This window comes from Polyodon spathula, chromosome 13 (genome assembly GCF_017654505.1).
Source record: "Polyodon spathula isolate WHYD16114869_AA chromosome 13, ASM1765450v1, whole genome shotgun sequence".
In the NCBI taxonomy this organism is placed as follows: Eukaryota; Metazoa; Chordata; class Actinopteri; order Acipenseriformes; family Polyodontidae; genus Polyodon; species Polyodon spathula.
The window spans coordinates 1618685-1635284 of record NC_054546.1 but is presented as its reverse complement, the minus strand read 5'-3'; the positions used below and the strand labels follow the sequence as shown (position 1 = coordinate 1635284).

The 16600-nt window shown below is 36.5% G+C and overlaps 2 protein-coding genes across 6 annotated transcripts in view; one reads left to right on the top strand and one right to left on the bottom strand.

The window, feature by feature from the left end:
* LOC121325726 (palmitoyltransferase ZDHHC6-like) overlaps positions 1-4157 on the bottom strand; it is a 9436-nt gene extending 5279 nt beyond the window's left edge. The window contains exons 1-7 of one of the 2 annotated variants that reach the window (XM_041268621.1): positions 4130-4157; positions 2864-3376; positions 1977-2068; positions 1122-1281; positions 676-837; positions 258-311; positions 1-34 (exon numbers count right to left, since the gene is read on the bottom strand). The exon at positions 1-34 is cut by the window's left edge and continues 134 nt beyond it. In XM_041268621.1, coding sequence (XP_041124555.1) covers positions 1-34; positions 258-311; positions 676-837; positions 1122-1281; positions 1977-2068; positions 2864-3136 — 775 coding nt within the window. In that variant the 5' untranslated portion in view covers positions 3137-3376; positions 4130-4157. Of the gene's footprint in view, positions 35-257; positions 312-675; positions 838-1121; positions 1282-1976; positions 2069-2863; positions 3377-4030 lie in introns of both variants that reach the window. The other variant, XM_041268620.1, reaches the window with a different exon arrangement.
* A 380-nt stretch (positions 4158-4537) lies between these two features.
* vti1a (vesicle transport through interaction with t-SNAREs 1A) overlaps positions 4538-16600 on the top strand; it is a 109680-nt gene continuing 97617 nt past the window's right edge. For 2 of the 4 annotated variants that reach the window (XM_041269524.1, XM_041269523.1), the window contains exons 1-3: positions 4538-4751; positions 6734-6792; positions 7098-7208. In XM_041269524.1, coding sequence (XP_041125458.1) covers positions 4658-4751; positions 6734-6792; positions 7098-7208 — 264 coding nt within the window. In that variant the 5' untranslated portion in view covers positions 4538-4657. The remainder of the gene's footprint in view (positions 4752-6733; positions 6793-7097; positions 7209-16600) is intronic. The other 2 variants (XM_041269521.1, XM_041269522.1) reach the window with 1 other exon arrangement.

The following is a 16600-nucleotide window of genomic DNA, read 5'->3' as shown; positions in this document are numbered from 1 at the left end:
CTTCTGTTTGGTAATATTGTATTCTGTCTTTGGCCTGTGAATACATTTCATAGATAGTGTTATTTACAGAACACTGCCTCAACACATCAGAATATGAATAAAAACAATTACAATTTACAAATGTCCTATGTTTATCATTTCTGTGAAAGCACATTTTGCAATTTCCTGAGACAAATGCTTTGTACAAAGCATTAAATAGGTCCAAATGCCTCATAAACAGATACAAAAATAAAAATAATGTTTGGAATACATTTTACCTTTTCCTCAATCCAAACTTCAATTGAGGTTCTGTTTCTTAAGATCACTTTCATCTGTAGAAAATAATGAATTATTTGGAAAGCAATTAAAACAAAAGCAGTACAACGCACACCTTCAGGAGAATTTGTGCATGATAATCACAAGTTGTGCATTAATAATGAGGCACTAAGTAAACACAGATTATATTGTTCCATATACTGCAGTATACAGTGGGATTTTGCACAGGGTAGTATACAGGAGTACAGAAGGACTAAGGATACTTATGCATGCATGGGGTAAGTACATATGGACATCCTACATTTACAGTTTGATGTGTCTCTTGTTTTACTTAATTAGCATGTTCTATTAACAAATAGGGTTTAGCAACACCCTGTTTCAATGACTAAGCCTAAGTTTGTGGTTACGAATCTACTGTACCTGAATGAAAAACAGCATTCCCACTGCTATGGTTGTACCAAGTGCCAACCCTAAGGCAAACAGAGACGTGGCAAAAGCACAAACCCCAAAGGGAATAATGGGGCGTTGATCTCTTTTAACAGCGCTCATATCGATCTTTACAGAGCTCCACCCAAAAGATATCTGCAAAAAAATAATAATTTAGAAAGAGGCATGCCAGAAATTATGTTTTTATATTTGCACGTGACAAGAATCCCTCTATTGTCATAGCGCTTGTGTATACATATCTCTCTCTCTCTCTCATATATATATAAAAGCATACACACACAATATACTGTTACAAGGAATCTAGCATGTTAATCTAGATAATCCCTTTCTGTACTTGTGGTTTAAATCTTTTTTTCAGGTCAAAGACAGTCAAACTCATATCAGAAATGCATATTAGTAATGGAAATACGCCCGCTCACCCGGTCGTAAAGCTGCGTGTACATTGTCATAATGAAAATAACAGCAGCATGGATGCAGCCAAGGGGGGCCAAAATCAGAAAGCTGGTGAAGTAAGCATGGTTCTGGTGGCCACAGCAGTTGTTGATCCATGGGCAGTGATGGTCCATCTTCATTACACACCTAGACATTCAACAGAATAGCCTTTTTAGAAACCCTATAGTCTTATCCTAATTTGTCAGGAACTCACCCAGGAAATTCATAGGATCGGGCGTGGATACAGATATTAAGAAACTACAGAAATTGAAATACTCATCAAGATGAATTGGGGGGGGCACAACTAGTCCCTTGCATTAAGCAAACAAAACACCACATTAAGATTATATCGAGTATATCATTTATACATTTTGATAATTATGCCTTTTTTATTGGTTGATAATTTGATAATTGATAATTATGCCTTTTTTATTGGTTTTTAAATTATGCAATTATGAGTGTGCACTTTGTAGTAAATATATTAATACAAAAAATAAATAAATACATCAATACAAGTGTATTTAATCTGTGCAAAACAGAACATACAGTACTTGTAAAATTGATTTAACAGACCCTGATTAGCATTCACCTTGAACTGCATAATGTTAACCTTAAGGTAGTACAGAATTAGTACTCATCAGGATCTGTGTAACCAGCTATAAATGCTAATGGAAAGAAAAATTGATACTTATGACATTGATAAATCTGAATAACTGTATGTATAATTCTGTCTTCAGAATGAGGTAAAACCAGGAATGAGAAAGCCAACACCACAACAGCATGACTCTAGCTCTAAGATGACCTTCACTGACTGAAAGCAATGCTAACTCATGCACATGTACCTGTTACACTTGCGGCAGTGGTGTGACCGTGGTGCCTTGAATCCCTGGCACACTCTACAGTACTGCAGGCACATACAATCCTTTGGGCTTTCCTGTTTATAAAAGGAGGCAGAACAGCATGGTTAAGACTTTTGGTGTTTAAAGATTAGGGTTGTGAAACTAGTTATGACTGACTTATTTACAAACTCCCTCATAATCCTGAGCAGACATGGGTAAATACCCTAATTTTAAAAGTTCATAAATCACAGAAATTAAACTTGGTAATAAACCTTTTGATTTAGGGCTTGACTTCATATTGACTGAATTTAAACAGGTTTAAAAATAAACAAACTTAAGGCTTTCAAATCCTATCTTTGGCTTTTCAACCACTGTGATCAATTTAATTACTGAAATATTTTACTCTGCATTTGATGGATTAACATTAGGAGTGACACATAAGATTAGTAGGGTTGGAAATGTTTTCCTATTTTATACTACCATTTATACACACACACTCTCTGTAGGTGTCCCCAAATGTGCATTAAACGGTATGTATCTAGTTATTTTATACACACTTAAAAATGAAAAGACATATTTTATGTTTTTAAAAGGTTACCACTGCTTTAATAACCCAATGAAAAACCCTTTGATCTCAGTGTTTGTTAGCATATCTTGGTTCCTAAATTGTGTAAACGTGTTGAAACAACTTTAAAGATCAGTAACAGGCATATTTTTTATGCTGGATCTTAAATTATTTAACTTCACTGAATTATCTGCCATGTGTTACATTGTGGTTACAGCGTTAACATAGCCCCATGTCTGATCTTTAAGTAGCCCTGTTAGTTTCATTTAATTTTTCCAGAAATATGTTTTAGCTATTTCAAGCTCCCAGTCCCAACCATGCTTACCGGTTTCCACCCCAGAGGAATGTACCCAGGACCAACAAACATCGCATTGAAGTAGTTGTAAAGAATAAGAACAGTCCAGTTTATCAATATAATAAAATTAACGCTTCCCCCAGTGGTATCCAAAGGCCAGTACCAAAGGATAGAGTCTAGAATCGCCATAGTTGAACATACTGCTATAACCGTAAGGGCTATAACTGGTCCCCAATGGCACACTCTCTTCAGTTCTTGAAGATTTTCAAACCTGATAAATGAAGACAGTGCGTTCATTTTCATTGTTATCGAATAATAAATAGGGTAAAATCCGTTTCTTTTTTACTGCTGATCCACCAAAGTGGCAGTGGGCGGTTGCTGTATTTTTCCCCACAAGACTGAAGCTGTAGCATGCGAAGTTAAGTGACAAAGTTGTCCTCCAGTGCATCCCAATATAAAACGCTTAAGCATCTTTTGGATCAAAATTTCTTCTTCAAAATGCGTACTGTTCTGGTTTACTTATGTCAGAGGAATATGTCCCATCTAGGAGAAAGACAACAAATAAATAAATAAATAAATAAATAAATAAATAAATAAAGTTAATGTCTGACAAACAGATCGGTCCGATCATTACTACTTCTGGTAATCCAACGTGGAGGCCAAATTCTGGTAAAACAAATCAGATGATATTAGAAACTACTAAATCAGGCAGATTTGCCTAGTGACCTTGTCAAAACTGTATTTCAAATTAAAATTGATTCAAAGCTAACCAAGTGCACAAGACGACATCGCTAATTCGAACAGGTAAACCTCATAAAACACAATGTATTATAACAGACTTAATAATAATAATAATAATAATAATAATAATAATAATAATAATAATAAAACGTTTTGTTCTTTACCAGTTAATCGGCCTGTGTGTGTGTGTGTGTGTGTGTGTAATATATATATCTATCTATATATCTATATATATATATATATATATATATAGATAGATAGATAGATAGATAGATAGATAGATAGATAGATAGCATGTCAACACCATGTCTACAAGTCCTTCTGAAGAAGCCATTACCAGACTGCAGTCCAGCACTGGTCCAGGGTTATCTAAATCCTTGACGCTGACCAGGAACTGCAACGATGTACATACTCAAAAACAAATTAATAAAAACGAACCACCTTCTGCTAACTTACCAAAAAAACACCGTTCTCCCACACCAATGCCTTTAAATAAGGCTTAACCCATTTTTTTCTGCGACTCAAACACAAACTGTTTCTTTAAATCCGACCCACCTCCTTCCGTTGTGTCTCCACGACCGACACTTCCCGTAGGTGTCCCAGCCAAGTAACCCCCTTAGGTAAACAAGCCTGTTCAACAGAAAATAATTAAACACACAGTCAGTGCACAAGAATGACAAAGCTGTGGCAAGCCTGCCACACAATACTTGCGAATCATTGGGAGAATGTATTCGCTACACAGATTCGGCTTTCCGCATGTTTGTGTTTTTGTGTTTGGTTGTATGAACTGCAGTGATTACCGGTTACTCACGCGAGAATATTCTGATGTATGTTATAAAATGAATATAAACAATTTTTAAAAATACATTTTCTCTTCATTATTGACATGTAGTTTGCAAACACATTTTCATTTTGTCAGTGGGTTTGCTACTTTATTCAGTAGGACCCTTTGTAAGAATTCCAGTTTCACATCGGACGAGAATTGTGGCGTACCTGTCAGGAAGTGAACTGACAACTGCTGTCACAGAAACAATTCTCTATTCCTTCTTATTTCTTTTATCTTGAGATTTTAAAAAACACAAAATGTCTTCAGATTTTGAGACATACGAGCAAGATTTCGGAACCTTGACAGCTGAAATAACGAGCAGGATTGGAAAGATTCCTAAATTGGGCGGAGGTAAGGGAGTAGGGGGTATTGACTTTTTAATCAACAACAACAAGACAGCTGAACATCTATCTGCGCAACCAGAATTATAATTATTAGATTATCAGCGAAGCGTGAGGTGGCAATGCATGTGTGTACGATATGATGGTTAAAGCAGAACTGGAAATTCTGGTCGCGAGTTTAAACATAAAAAGCTGTATGTGTTTTTAAAATAACACAATACGCGAATGTAGAACGGTAATGCTGTAGCAAACGCAGATATGTATTTTCTCCGTTTGTTGGTGTTATTGATGGTTACAGGTAACATAAGACCTTCTCCATTTACCACAGTTCTGTTTCGGCTCTTATAGTCATTTAACAGCTATGCTTTTGCTGTACAGTCTAACTCAGTAGATGGGTGTAAGACTGTAACAGTTTTAGGAGAACAAGTTAGCCGGTAAATCCCTGTATCACCAGATAAAATACATTAAACCATTCTGAAGATACCTGTGCATTATGTTCCTCTATACAGTTTAGAAAGTCAATCTTTTAAGAGGCATGTGTTTCAAGCTCAAGCATAAGCTGATCGAACTTTCAGGACCATGTTGAAATTGTACAGTAAGTACATACAGTAAGGCATCCAGGTTGCTGCAAGGTGACGGGTTACAATACAGTTGACATTTCATAGGGCTTTCATCACAGTGATCCCAAAGGGATCACTCACTCACTCACTCACTCACTCACTCACTCTCACACACACAATGAATGAACAATTAAACCATTACATTAAAAACAGTATAATACAAAATGTAATCAAACACTCTGATATGTGGTGTATCATGGAGTATCATTCTGAGAATTCTATTACCTTTATTTTTTTCATTTCTGTTTATTGCACTTGTGCTGTTCATATGCGAATAGAATCCAGTTTAGTGTTACGCATTTGAAAATGTCTGAGTTTGTGAAACACAGAAAGAATGAACTACTGAAATCTGTAGGCCAATGTAATAATATGGGCCAACCAGCAAATTGCAGTATTTATAGGTCAAAAGTGCTATTGAAACAAAGCTAACTAGAGACCTAAAGGAAATTCAACATGGTGTGCTACACATACTCAATGATAGGGAGTCTTGGAAGCTAGACACATTTTTTATACAGCAAATAAGTAAGTATATCCTATGGGAAATAAATATTTTTTTTTATAGTGTTCACATCAATCAGTATGTTTCCAATTTGTTTAAACTTACTGGCCTGATTTACAAAGCTTGCTAACTTATGTTGGGTAGCCTAAATGGCTGATAATAAAGCTCTGGAACTGTGCAGACTTCCCCATTTTCTCTGCTGTTTGATCTGCTGTTTATTTGGAGATTTTAACCTCATTGAGTTAATTATCAATCTTTTTTTAAACAGGTAGGGGGCACTTCCATCGGTATGCTTGAATCACCCATCCATTTAGTGCCAGTAGTGGGGGATTAAAAAATGTGGGTTCAAAAATTGATCAAATCACCTACCTTGTTGGGGATCTAAAGTTAAACCTTTCCCAAGGCTTGATGATATTACAACGTAGAGGGGTTGGGGAAACAAAACAGGCTAACCCAACACTTCTCAGGCAAATAATATATAATATTATGCCCCCAAAACAGCGGGGTTTACTTTGATTTATGGATTACTGATGCTGTTGTTGTAATACTGTAAATTAGTCAAGCTGCTGATTTCAGTACTGTTTAAAAACATGTTATGGCTATGCATGCCATTCTGCAGGGTTTGTTAATGTCATTGTTTTTTATGTCACAGTATAAAGAGTGCAGATTATGTTCTGAGATGTACACTAATAACAGATTTAGCTGATACTAAAATGTGTGTATGTTGAAGCAGGGACACCAATGTAGGTGAATGATACAGTTCTGTGATATTTCTGGGCTATGAGGGCTGTGATTGTTTTATGATTGAAGAGCATGTTCAATTGCTACAGAATACAGCAATGAAATTCACAGTTAATTGTCTTTTTTTTTCAGATGAGAAAAAGAACATGGTTGTAAATGTTGAGAAACAGCTAGAAGAAGCCAGAGAGCTAGTATGTATTTGAACTACCTTGAGATGCGTTCACTGTGCAACTGAAACCATAAAAGTTAAAGCAAAATAGTTTGAAGTTTCATGACTGTAAAAACATGCAGAATGTGTTTCTAATAACAGTTGATGTAAAAGACACTTGTTCAGCCCTTCCTGAACTCAGTTTAATTAGGAATGCCACAAACATAGATGCTAAGCAATGAACAAAAACAATTTTATTTAAAAGCACATGTATTTTCATATTTTTCTGAAATGCCTATACAATTCACTGCAATTCAGTAAAGTGTCTCCTCTGTTTAAATCCTTTAGCTGGAGCAGATGGACCTTGAGGTGCGGGAGATCCCAGTGCAGAGTCGAGGCATGCACAGCACCAGGCTTAAGAGCTACAAACAGGAGCTGGAGAAGCTTGAGAAGGATTTTGTGAGTCCCTTTTGTACCTGTGCATCATGTTGCTGTACAGCGTGTCCTGTATTTGCGCCTGCTTAATCATAACAACCTTAGATACCAAATTTAATGATGCAGTATTTCATGCCAGTGTTACTCCTGTGCCACCACTAGATGTCACTGTTTGGTTATATATGATATGATATGTATGTTCCAACGTTATCGACCCGGTTCACATTGAAAAACACTCAAATGTCTTGCTACTGCTTCATCCAGGTTAACTTCTTGGCTCCTCTGTTGCACATGAGCCACATAGGTGTTTTTCGTACAGTTCCTTCAGAATAAATAACAAACATAGCCGCTTTTCAAACCAAGCATCAGATTGCATTTAAAAAATGTCGATTTTGTGAAACTGAGCATCACAAGTTTTTCCAGAAGCTAAGGTCAGCTGCCTGTTTAGATTTCTCTTGGGCTGTCTAGCAGAAATGCTTTATTTCTGCAATACAGGGTCTTTATTTGTTACAATGGTGTAACTAGTTCCTGTATAACATGTGAGCAACACAATGAGAGCTGTGTAGAAACTGAACAAAATGAACGTAAGACATTGTCTGCTCTTTAAAACTATCTAAATGTCAGTGGTCAGCGGACCTGGGCTCAATTGCACTTGTAATTGTATAATTTGTATCCATTGCAATTACAATGCCATTATAAATGTAGTTGAGCAGTTGCACTGTGTAATTGTAGTTGTAATTGTATCTATAATGTATAATTGACTAAGTACAGTTCAATTACACAAGTTTCCAAGTTTAATCGTTCACAGTTTCATGTGGCGTTTTACATTGAGCAATCAGTATTTTCATATTTCCAACCCTTTTAATGACCTCACTTACTTGAAAAAATAAAAGTAACGTAGCATGTTTCTGTATTTGTACCTGTGGTTATTTAGACTAGAGTAAACATGTTAGTATGTATATGTATGTAACTGAACAAAAATATCTTTGTAATTGTAACTTCAGCAAACAATGGTGCCATAATAGTAATTTTAATTAGAATTCTAATTGACCCCAGGTCCAATGGTCAGTCTGTAATCTGTGAGCCTGCCTGACCTGGATTTCTGGCTAAACAATGTTGGGTTTTAAATACAGACATTGGCTTTACCATCATTCTGGACCAATAACACACCAAATGTAGTAAATGCATAGCTAGGACAATGATCCACACCTTTTTTTAAATGAATTGCATGTAACAGTGTTGGCTAAAGTCAGAATGCAGCATGTTTCTAGAGGTGTAGGAATCTGGCATGGGAAGAGTGTCCCTAATGGGAACTGTCCCTAATTTCAAGCCTTGCATGTCAGATTTTTTTTTTTTTTTTCCTGGTTCACAGACGTGACAAATGAGCTGACAGTTCCCAACGTCTCATTTCTGTGTCCTAGAAACAATTGTTTTGATAGCTTTATTTTATTTTGACAGTTAAACAAAACCCTTATTTAACTTATCCATGGAGCTTCTGACAAGAGATTGCCAACTTTCCATGCACACTGCAATTTTAAATGAAAACCGCTGTTTAAATCTATGGAGAAATGACACGGTGTTAAAGCTTACTGACAGCTCACTCTAGCCACATTCTAGGAATATGAAGGTGACATCATATTAATAAATAGTTTGGGCAACATAAATTGCTAACAGTGTAACGAGAGCTTGCAATAAATCTACTTAACCCTTTATATCTTATATACTACCCTCTAAGTGCAGGAATTGGGATACAGTGTGTATTGTATGTACATGGTTTAGATACTGCTTATACTATTATTGTTTTACTACTATTAAGTTACTGACCTTTGTGGAGCACCTGAATATGACTGACAAACCAGGGGACATTGGTATGTAATGGCCTCCCAAAATCTACCAGATCTACAGTAAATATCTATCTCTTAAGATTATGCCTCTCCTCTGCCATAACTTCGGAATACAAACCACCTCAAGCTTTCTTTCTTTTTTCCCCTGTGAGGAGTATTACAGTGCTGATGTTGCCATCAGACAGGGCAAAAACTCATGGCAGAAAGAACTCAGGGCATTCAGAACAGAAAATAGGAGGCACTGTTTTACAGAGAATCGTGAGGGTCTGGAACCAACTCCCCAATAATGTTGTTGAAGCTGACACCCTGGGATCCTTCAAGAAGCTGCTTGATGAGATTCTGGGATCAATAAGCTACTAACAACCAAACAAGCAAGATTGGCTGAATGGCCTCCTCTCATTTGTAAACTTTCTTATGTTCTTATGTTCTTATGCTGTTACCCAGATTTAATGTTTGCCAGGGCTTGTATGGGCCACCAGACTGCCTAACCAAAACAAAGGTTCAGCACTCAATGACAGCTGACCCTAAAACTCAATTGATTCAATATAAATCTTCTAAAGTAACATCCTATAGATGCCTTGTGATGATAGGTTCATTTTGATAATGGGATTGAAATCTTTAAGCTGCTAGCCCATGGAGACACCGTATTAAAAAGAGTATTGTTCTAGTTGTTTCTCTTGATTGGCCCAGAAATGGCAGTCAGCTGGGGAGTGCAGTGACATGCCTCTTAGCAATTCCTTTTATCTAGCAGACAAGTATCAACATTGTACACTTCCTAATGGAAGTGTAATTTAATGAAATCTATTGGGTAAACATGCTTCAGATTTTCAAAGGAGGTGACAAAGTTTTTGCTGGCAGCCAGGCCCTGGCTGGGTTCCAGCCCCTTTGTAGCTGCATTGCACACAACATGGAGGACAGCGATTTACACACAGAGTGTGAGGAGGGGGTGGGGGCGGGGCATGCTTTATTACATTACTCAGCTGTATTATTATATTATTTTATTTTGTACCTTCATTCTGCATCCTGTCCCGTTCCATGTAGATTTGTATTGGAAGTGTTTCTTTAAAATAAAAATTTGAGAAGCCCTTTTGCACTGTATACATGACTGTTGGTGTTAGCCTTGGCCATGTTTTTTAATCCCCCAGTTCACTTAGATGGGCATCTCCATTTGTAATTGTAAGGTATTGTGAGCTTGCATAGGTAAGACCATTTGACCTTCACCCAACTGCACATTTTGCAACAGGACCACCCCTGTGAGGCCTGCCATATTTCTGTTTGTGACCCATTGCACCTGGCTGAGCCTTTTTTAATAACAGCACATCTTTCTTCAGTAATCACAAGAGTTTTTTAATTGAACCTGTCGACTGGAAGCTAAGCTGAGGTTCATAATTGCTCCAGAAATATATCATTCAAATATTCTGCATTCCAAATCCTTCTTTTATAGCAAAATACGTATAACTCTAGCTGATGCTTTATTAAAAGAAAATGTAGACTATACTATTCTTTATGCAGTTCAAGGCCACAGCCACCCCCCCCCCCCCCCTTTTTAATAGGAACTGCCACCTCTATTTAACAAGTAACATTATCATTGATAGACCCAATATTTAGAGCACAGTTATGTACTACGGTGCAACCTTTATTTAGAGTAGTATCTCAAAACTGTACTACGAGAATAATATTCACTGTGGTATAACATGTGTTTATTATCCAGCCCCTGAGAGGCAAGAAAAACAGTGGTGAGGTTAGAAGGCATGCATGTTTATAGGGGTCTGTGGCAGGAGGCTAAGCTCATGAAAAAGTCTTATTGGATTGCACTGTTCCCAGTATTTGTTTAACATTTTTAGATTGCTTTATTTGCTTTGGCCAAAGACTTGGCTGCTCTAAGTGGGCTTCACTTATTCTGCAATAAGTAGACGTGAGCACTGTGAAGCCTGTAAAAATGTTACTTTCCAAATTAGCAACACACAGTTTGTTTGAAAAGGCTACCTGCCAAAGTATAGCACTGACTAAATGTTAGTATTGTATGGTCAGTACAGCTGCTGTCTTGTGACTGCAATCTGAGAGTGATTTTACTCTGAAGAACAGCAGCATCACTAAACAGTGGAGTCCCACATCTGGTTTAAAACAGAAAGCCAAAGAACAAAAGGGTCACAAATTGGATTAAAGAGGGCAAATGACAACAAAGAAAGTCATGTGCTTGGTTTGGTTTAGTTTTTTGGGGGGGGCCAAGTTAAAATTTGAAGCCCCCTAACCCAAAAGAAAAGTCGTCTTTGTACCTCTTTGGTAGGAAACTCCAGCATTATCCACCAGACCACAGCTCATTGGCTGAAAGTCAGTATGAGAAGCATGTCATAGAAGCATTCTGTCTTTCCAGTTCTGTAAATCTCCCTTTACCTGGTTTGGAACTTTGCTTTAAGCTTCATTGGAGTACCTGCACTTAACAGTTTTCTTCATTCCATTCAAGTCAATCAAAAATATACAGGTGATGGAAACAGACAACATCATTGCATCATATTATTCTGTGATAGAGGAGCCCTTACAGTCGTATAGGAGGGTAGACATGTCAAGAGTTTTGATTCTGGGAATTCTGTCATGCTGCCCCTGATATGGTACGTGGGACTTGACTTAAAGAATTGAAAGTGTTAAGTGTCAATGCTGTGTTTGCCAGCAGGTGGTGATGTTGTTTAAGAAATTGGGCAGTACAACCGACCTCCCCCACCCCCACCACCACCAACACCAACACCCAAATGAGCCACAAGGCAGTTCAAGAGCAGTCCTGTAGAAAAAAGCAGAAGGTTGCTTTGGAAACTTGCTTGACAGCTTCTTTCCTCTTTCCTCCCCACTCTCTATTTTGAAGAGAGAAAAAAAAGTGATTGGGCTGCAAACAAAAGCAATCCTTTTTAAAACATCCATCCATATATGTGTGTACTGTCTATGCATACATAGTGTACACATGATGTAAACAGTGTGTGTGTGTGTGTGTGTGTGTGTGTGTATATATATATATATATATATATATATATATATATATACACATATATATGACATGTGCATAAGACATATGTTCTTATGATTGTACTGTGTGTGTGTGTCAATTTAAGTACATTCATAATAAAAAGTTGGTTTACTAAAACCATAATATTTTTTTATTTAATACAAGCTAAATCCACAAACAATGTGTGCATCCAGTTTCTTTAAATATAAGTATAGCTTCTGCTATAAACACAGATGTACGTATACAGACACAGATTTGAATGCTGGGTATTTATCTTGGAGGCAACCCAAGGTTTAACAAAGTTGTTGCTTTATGCAGTAAGTTTAAAAATATGCCGAAAATGGCAAACTAGTGTCAGAATGTATGAGTAAGAGGCATTAGCCTGATCCATTTTTAAGTTTTGTTTTCCTTGTAAAGAAGCATTTAATTATTGACTTCCTGAGCTTTGCTGTAAGTAACCTTTTTTTTTTCTTACCCTCGCTAGCTAAATATATACTATGTGACTGTTTAAATACCTACGTGGCATCTAATCCATGCAATTTGGATTGTTCAATTTAGTACTTCCAAATCTGGGTCATGTTTTTAAGTTCTAAATATAGGTGTGTCATGTGACGAAAGCCTACGAACTACATGAAATGCATTGTATGCATACTATTTAAATGGGCAGAATGTATTGTTCCTGTTGTGTTGGTTAACTATTGTTTTTCTAAAACAAAAACCTATGCAGAGCAATGCCCAGGTGACCCTGTGATTCCGAGGCCTAAACTCTGGACAATGCTGGATGCATGTGATCTGTAGGTCATAAGTGTGATGAGGCTGAAGGGGGATACAGTAGAACAAGATGATTTTTTTTTTCTTTTTTTTTTTTTCTTGAATGAGTGAAAAGAGCTACTGCTCCCAGAAATATAGAGATTCAATTTGGAATGAAATCACAACACCAACAAACCCATTAGTCTCTTCCTGATAACAGAAAAGATGTTCTTTTGTAGCTCACTAATATATTCTTCCCTCTACAAGCTCTGTGTCCGCCTTCAGGCTTATTGAAAAGTTAAGTGTAAACTAGAAATGACATGTGGCACCACCAGGCAGTGGTAACTGACAAGCAGGACTAGAAAAGGTGACAAAAAATCTTGATTTGTCAGGCTGGTTTAAGTATAAAATCATAAACTATTTATGAAATGCATTATGAATTTGGTTGCTTCAAACTGCTGCTCAAACTCTGACATTTGCAGGTCCAACAATCGCAAGCTTACTCACTGTTAGTGCAAAATTATTTACAGCACAACTTGAAAAGTGAATAAAATATTTAAAACGTACAAATTGAAATGAATTTGCTTTTTGTTGAAGTAGTTTCACATAATGAGCCATGAGAATTAGTTGCTGTATTTCTCACTTGCTGCTGTTTTTTTTTCTTCTCATCTTTTGCATTTCAACATCAGGTCTTATTTATTGACTATTGCTCCCCAAGCCATTTAAAAAAAAAAGGCGTAATACTGCAGTAGTGACCCATATTTGGCTCATGTGAACCTGACCACTTTCAAACAAAATATCTTGTTTTAAATTGCTTGAAAACACGCACAAGTCGTGTTTTTTAGGCACTTTTAACAAATCTGTCTCTGAAGATTTACAGTTATCCTCCATCAATGGGAGCACCAACCACGCGAGCAACACAAATAATCTACTCCACAGCGACTACGAAAAAAAGCATTTTTGAACACCTTTTCCTTAAAAATATGTTATTTTTTGCAGTTCATTGTCTACCCAGTTTAATTCGCCGTTCCTGAATGATCAAAAAAATATATATATTTAAGATTTGTAGTATTGACATATTTTACGTTAATATTATTCATTAAATTCATTCGCAATTTAAACCTTAACACCCGTTTTATTGTTTTTTTTCTTAAAAATAATATATTATAGTACTAACTAATATATTGTAATACTAATGTATTATAAAACAAAAAAAATAACAGATGGGCTTCAGTTACAGGAAAACAATTCCATCTCGGGTTTCTGTGCAGTTTATAAACTCGACCTAATAGACAGTCTCATAGTTTATGATGTCATATAAACCCTTCAACCTTAATATATATATATATATATATATATATATATATATATATATTATATATATTATATTATAATATATACACACACACACACACACACACACACACACACACACACAAATTAGCTGTCTGTCACAGGTTCTGATTAAATATAAATGTGGTCACTACATATATATTGTCTATTTTTATGCAGCAACAATTCCATTTTATATATTAATTTTTTTGCATTTGACAGTTGCGACGGTCACAATAACTAGTGATTTGTAAATCAAATTCTTTTAAATGCCATCTGTGGAAGGTATAAATATTTTCCACTAATGATGTGGCTAAATCCTTTGCATGCTACTGTATTGCAATGCAAATTAGGCAGATAGATAGACAGGCAGAAAGAAAACCTGTGTTTTGCAGAAGAAAGGACAGACGAGCTTAAAAAAAACAAACAAAAAAAAAAAGCACCACCGTTCATATATGAATGCCTAGTGTGCATTCTGGGAAGGGTTCAGGTTTGTAAAGCATTTCTTTCAGGGTACAGTTCACTGAACCATATGTTGGTAGCCACAGGCTAATGGGTGAGTGGGCCCCTACTCGCCAGTATGTAAGCACCCCCCAGAAATCCCTGCTCCATTTCCCTCTAATCTCCCCTTTTCTCATGTACTGACCCAGGAAGTCCAACTTTATTCCCCACTGCCTGTCAGAAGATACTGGTCTGATCTGGCTAGGACCTTCTCTGGTTATTCATATGCTTTATCCACTGGCACTTTCTATTGATTTTTTCACATGCATTTCTGTTTTGTTTCACAGCAGATAGTGGTATTGAAACTGCAATGTCTTAATGTCAAGCTTTGATTTTTCATTACACCTCATAACTACTTCCATATTGTAATATTGGGTTTAATCTGCTTTTCTGCCTTAAGAAGGAGCAAGGTACAGTGACCCTGCTCTTAATACATTTACAGTGTGTGTTTTTCTCCGTCGAATAGCTCTGTCTGTTTTGGTGCCATGCTTGAGTAAAGTTAAGTTAACCTCTTCTGCTTTCAATTTAAGGGAAGAGTTATTTGTTCAGCCTACAAGTCACTCATACGATAAAACGGAATATGTATTGTCAATTGTCCATACACTTAATGCATTCACTGTTTGTGGATATACAGCCAAATAATATCCAGCAGTGATTTACAGCCATTTAGGCTACAGAGCCTTTGGCAGTTGTTGAAAGCTTTTTCGTAACCAAAACAGATGTATTTTTATATATTACTTTATGCTTTTTGTCTTTATAGACAGCACTGTTTCTTCACAAACCCACTTTCCTCCAGTTGAGTAACCTGTCAAATACTTCTTAAAGACCCACACAGTTATTTTCTATCTAAATGAACAGTATTGCTTTTTTTTTCATCTAACAATGTCCATTGTTAGCAGTATTAAAAGACACTTGAACACCGTTTTAGTGCTATTGTATCTCTTCTCCATTATGGATGGACTTGTCAACTCGGTAGATAGAGAAGTTCAATAAACACTTGTTTGTTACTGCCGAACATTTTATATCAGTATTTCAATGCGTGGACTTGCTCTGTGAGGGCATTGTGGTTTATTGTTCAGTTTTAATGCACAATAATTATTTAACCCTGGCTGCCAGAACAAAATAATTAGAATAACAAAGGTGATGAGCAGTAAAAGGCACTTGCAGTGTTCTGAAGTAGAGACGCCACCAAAGACTAAGATGGCATCTGATTGTACAATTGCTTACATTTGTCTTTATTTGATATGCATCAAACACAAAAAGAGCACTTACTTAATTGAACAACCTCTGCCAATTTGTTTGCTTTTTTGGTGAAATGAAGGAAAAACAAAACTAGTCTCGGTGTGATATTCCTGCACGCCGTGCGGTGTTTTAGCCCCCTGCCGTGATGAAGTGAATTATTAAAGAAGCAGTTCTGATACCACCGCCTGCTTAAAGGTCTCTGCTTTCTTTAATGCTGCACATTACCTCTGCCTGGATAGTCTGAAACTGCTGCTATTGAGATTTCAAATCCCGGCCTGTCATCCACATCACCTGGAGCTTGTTTTCTGAAAATGTAATCTTCGTAATGTGTGTGGGGGGGTTGTATTTTTTTTTAAAAGAACAAAATAAAGTGGGTGTTGGTGGTTCAGGGAGTAAACTCTTTTAGTTAATTTTAAGAACGAATGAATTAACTTAATTGCTCATGTTAGCAATAGTGACAGAGGACCTTGTTAAAAGGTGACACTTCATTTATTCACAAAAGGATCAATCACTAAAACATTTAAATGTTCATCTAATGACAGAGCTCTTAGCCTCAGTAACAGGTTATGCCTGTCGCTGAATATTTGTGTCATTCATTGCTTTGTTTTTAAACAAACAAGTATACCCAATATAATATACCAATGTCAGTGTTTGTTTAGAGTTGAAGTATTTATGTACGCCACATTTCAAAACATATTTCAAACCATTTATTAGAAAAATGTTATTATTGCTTACCTCCAAAATAAAAAGAA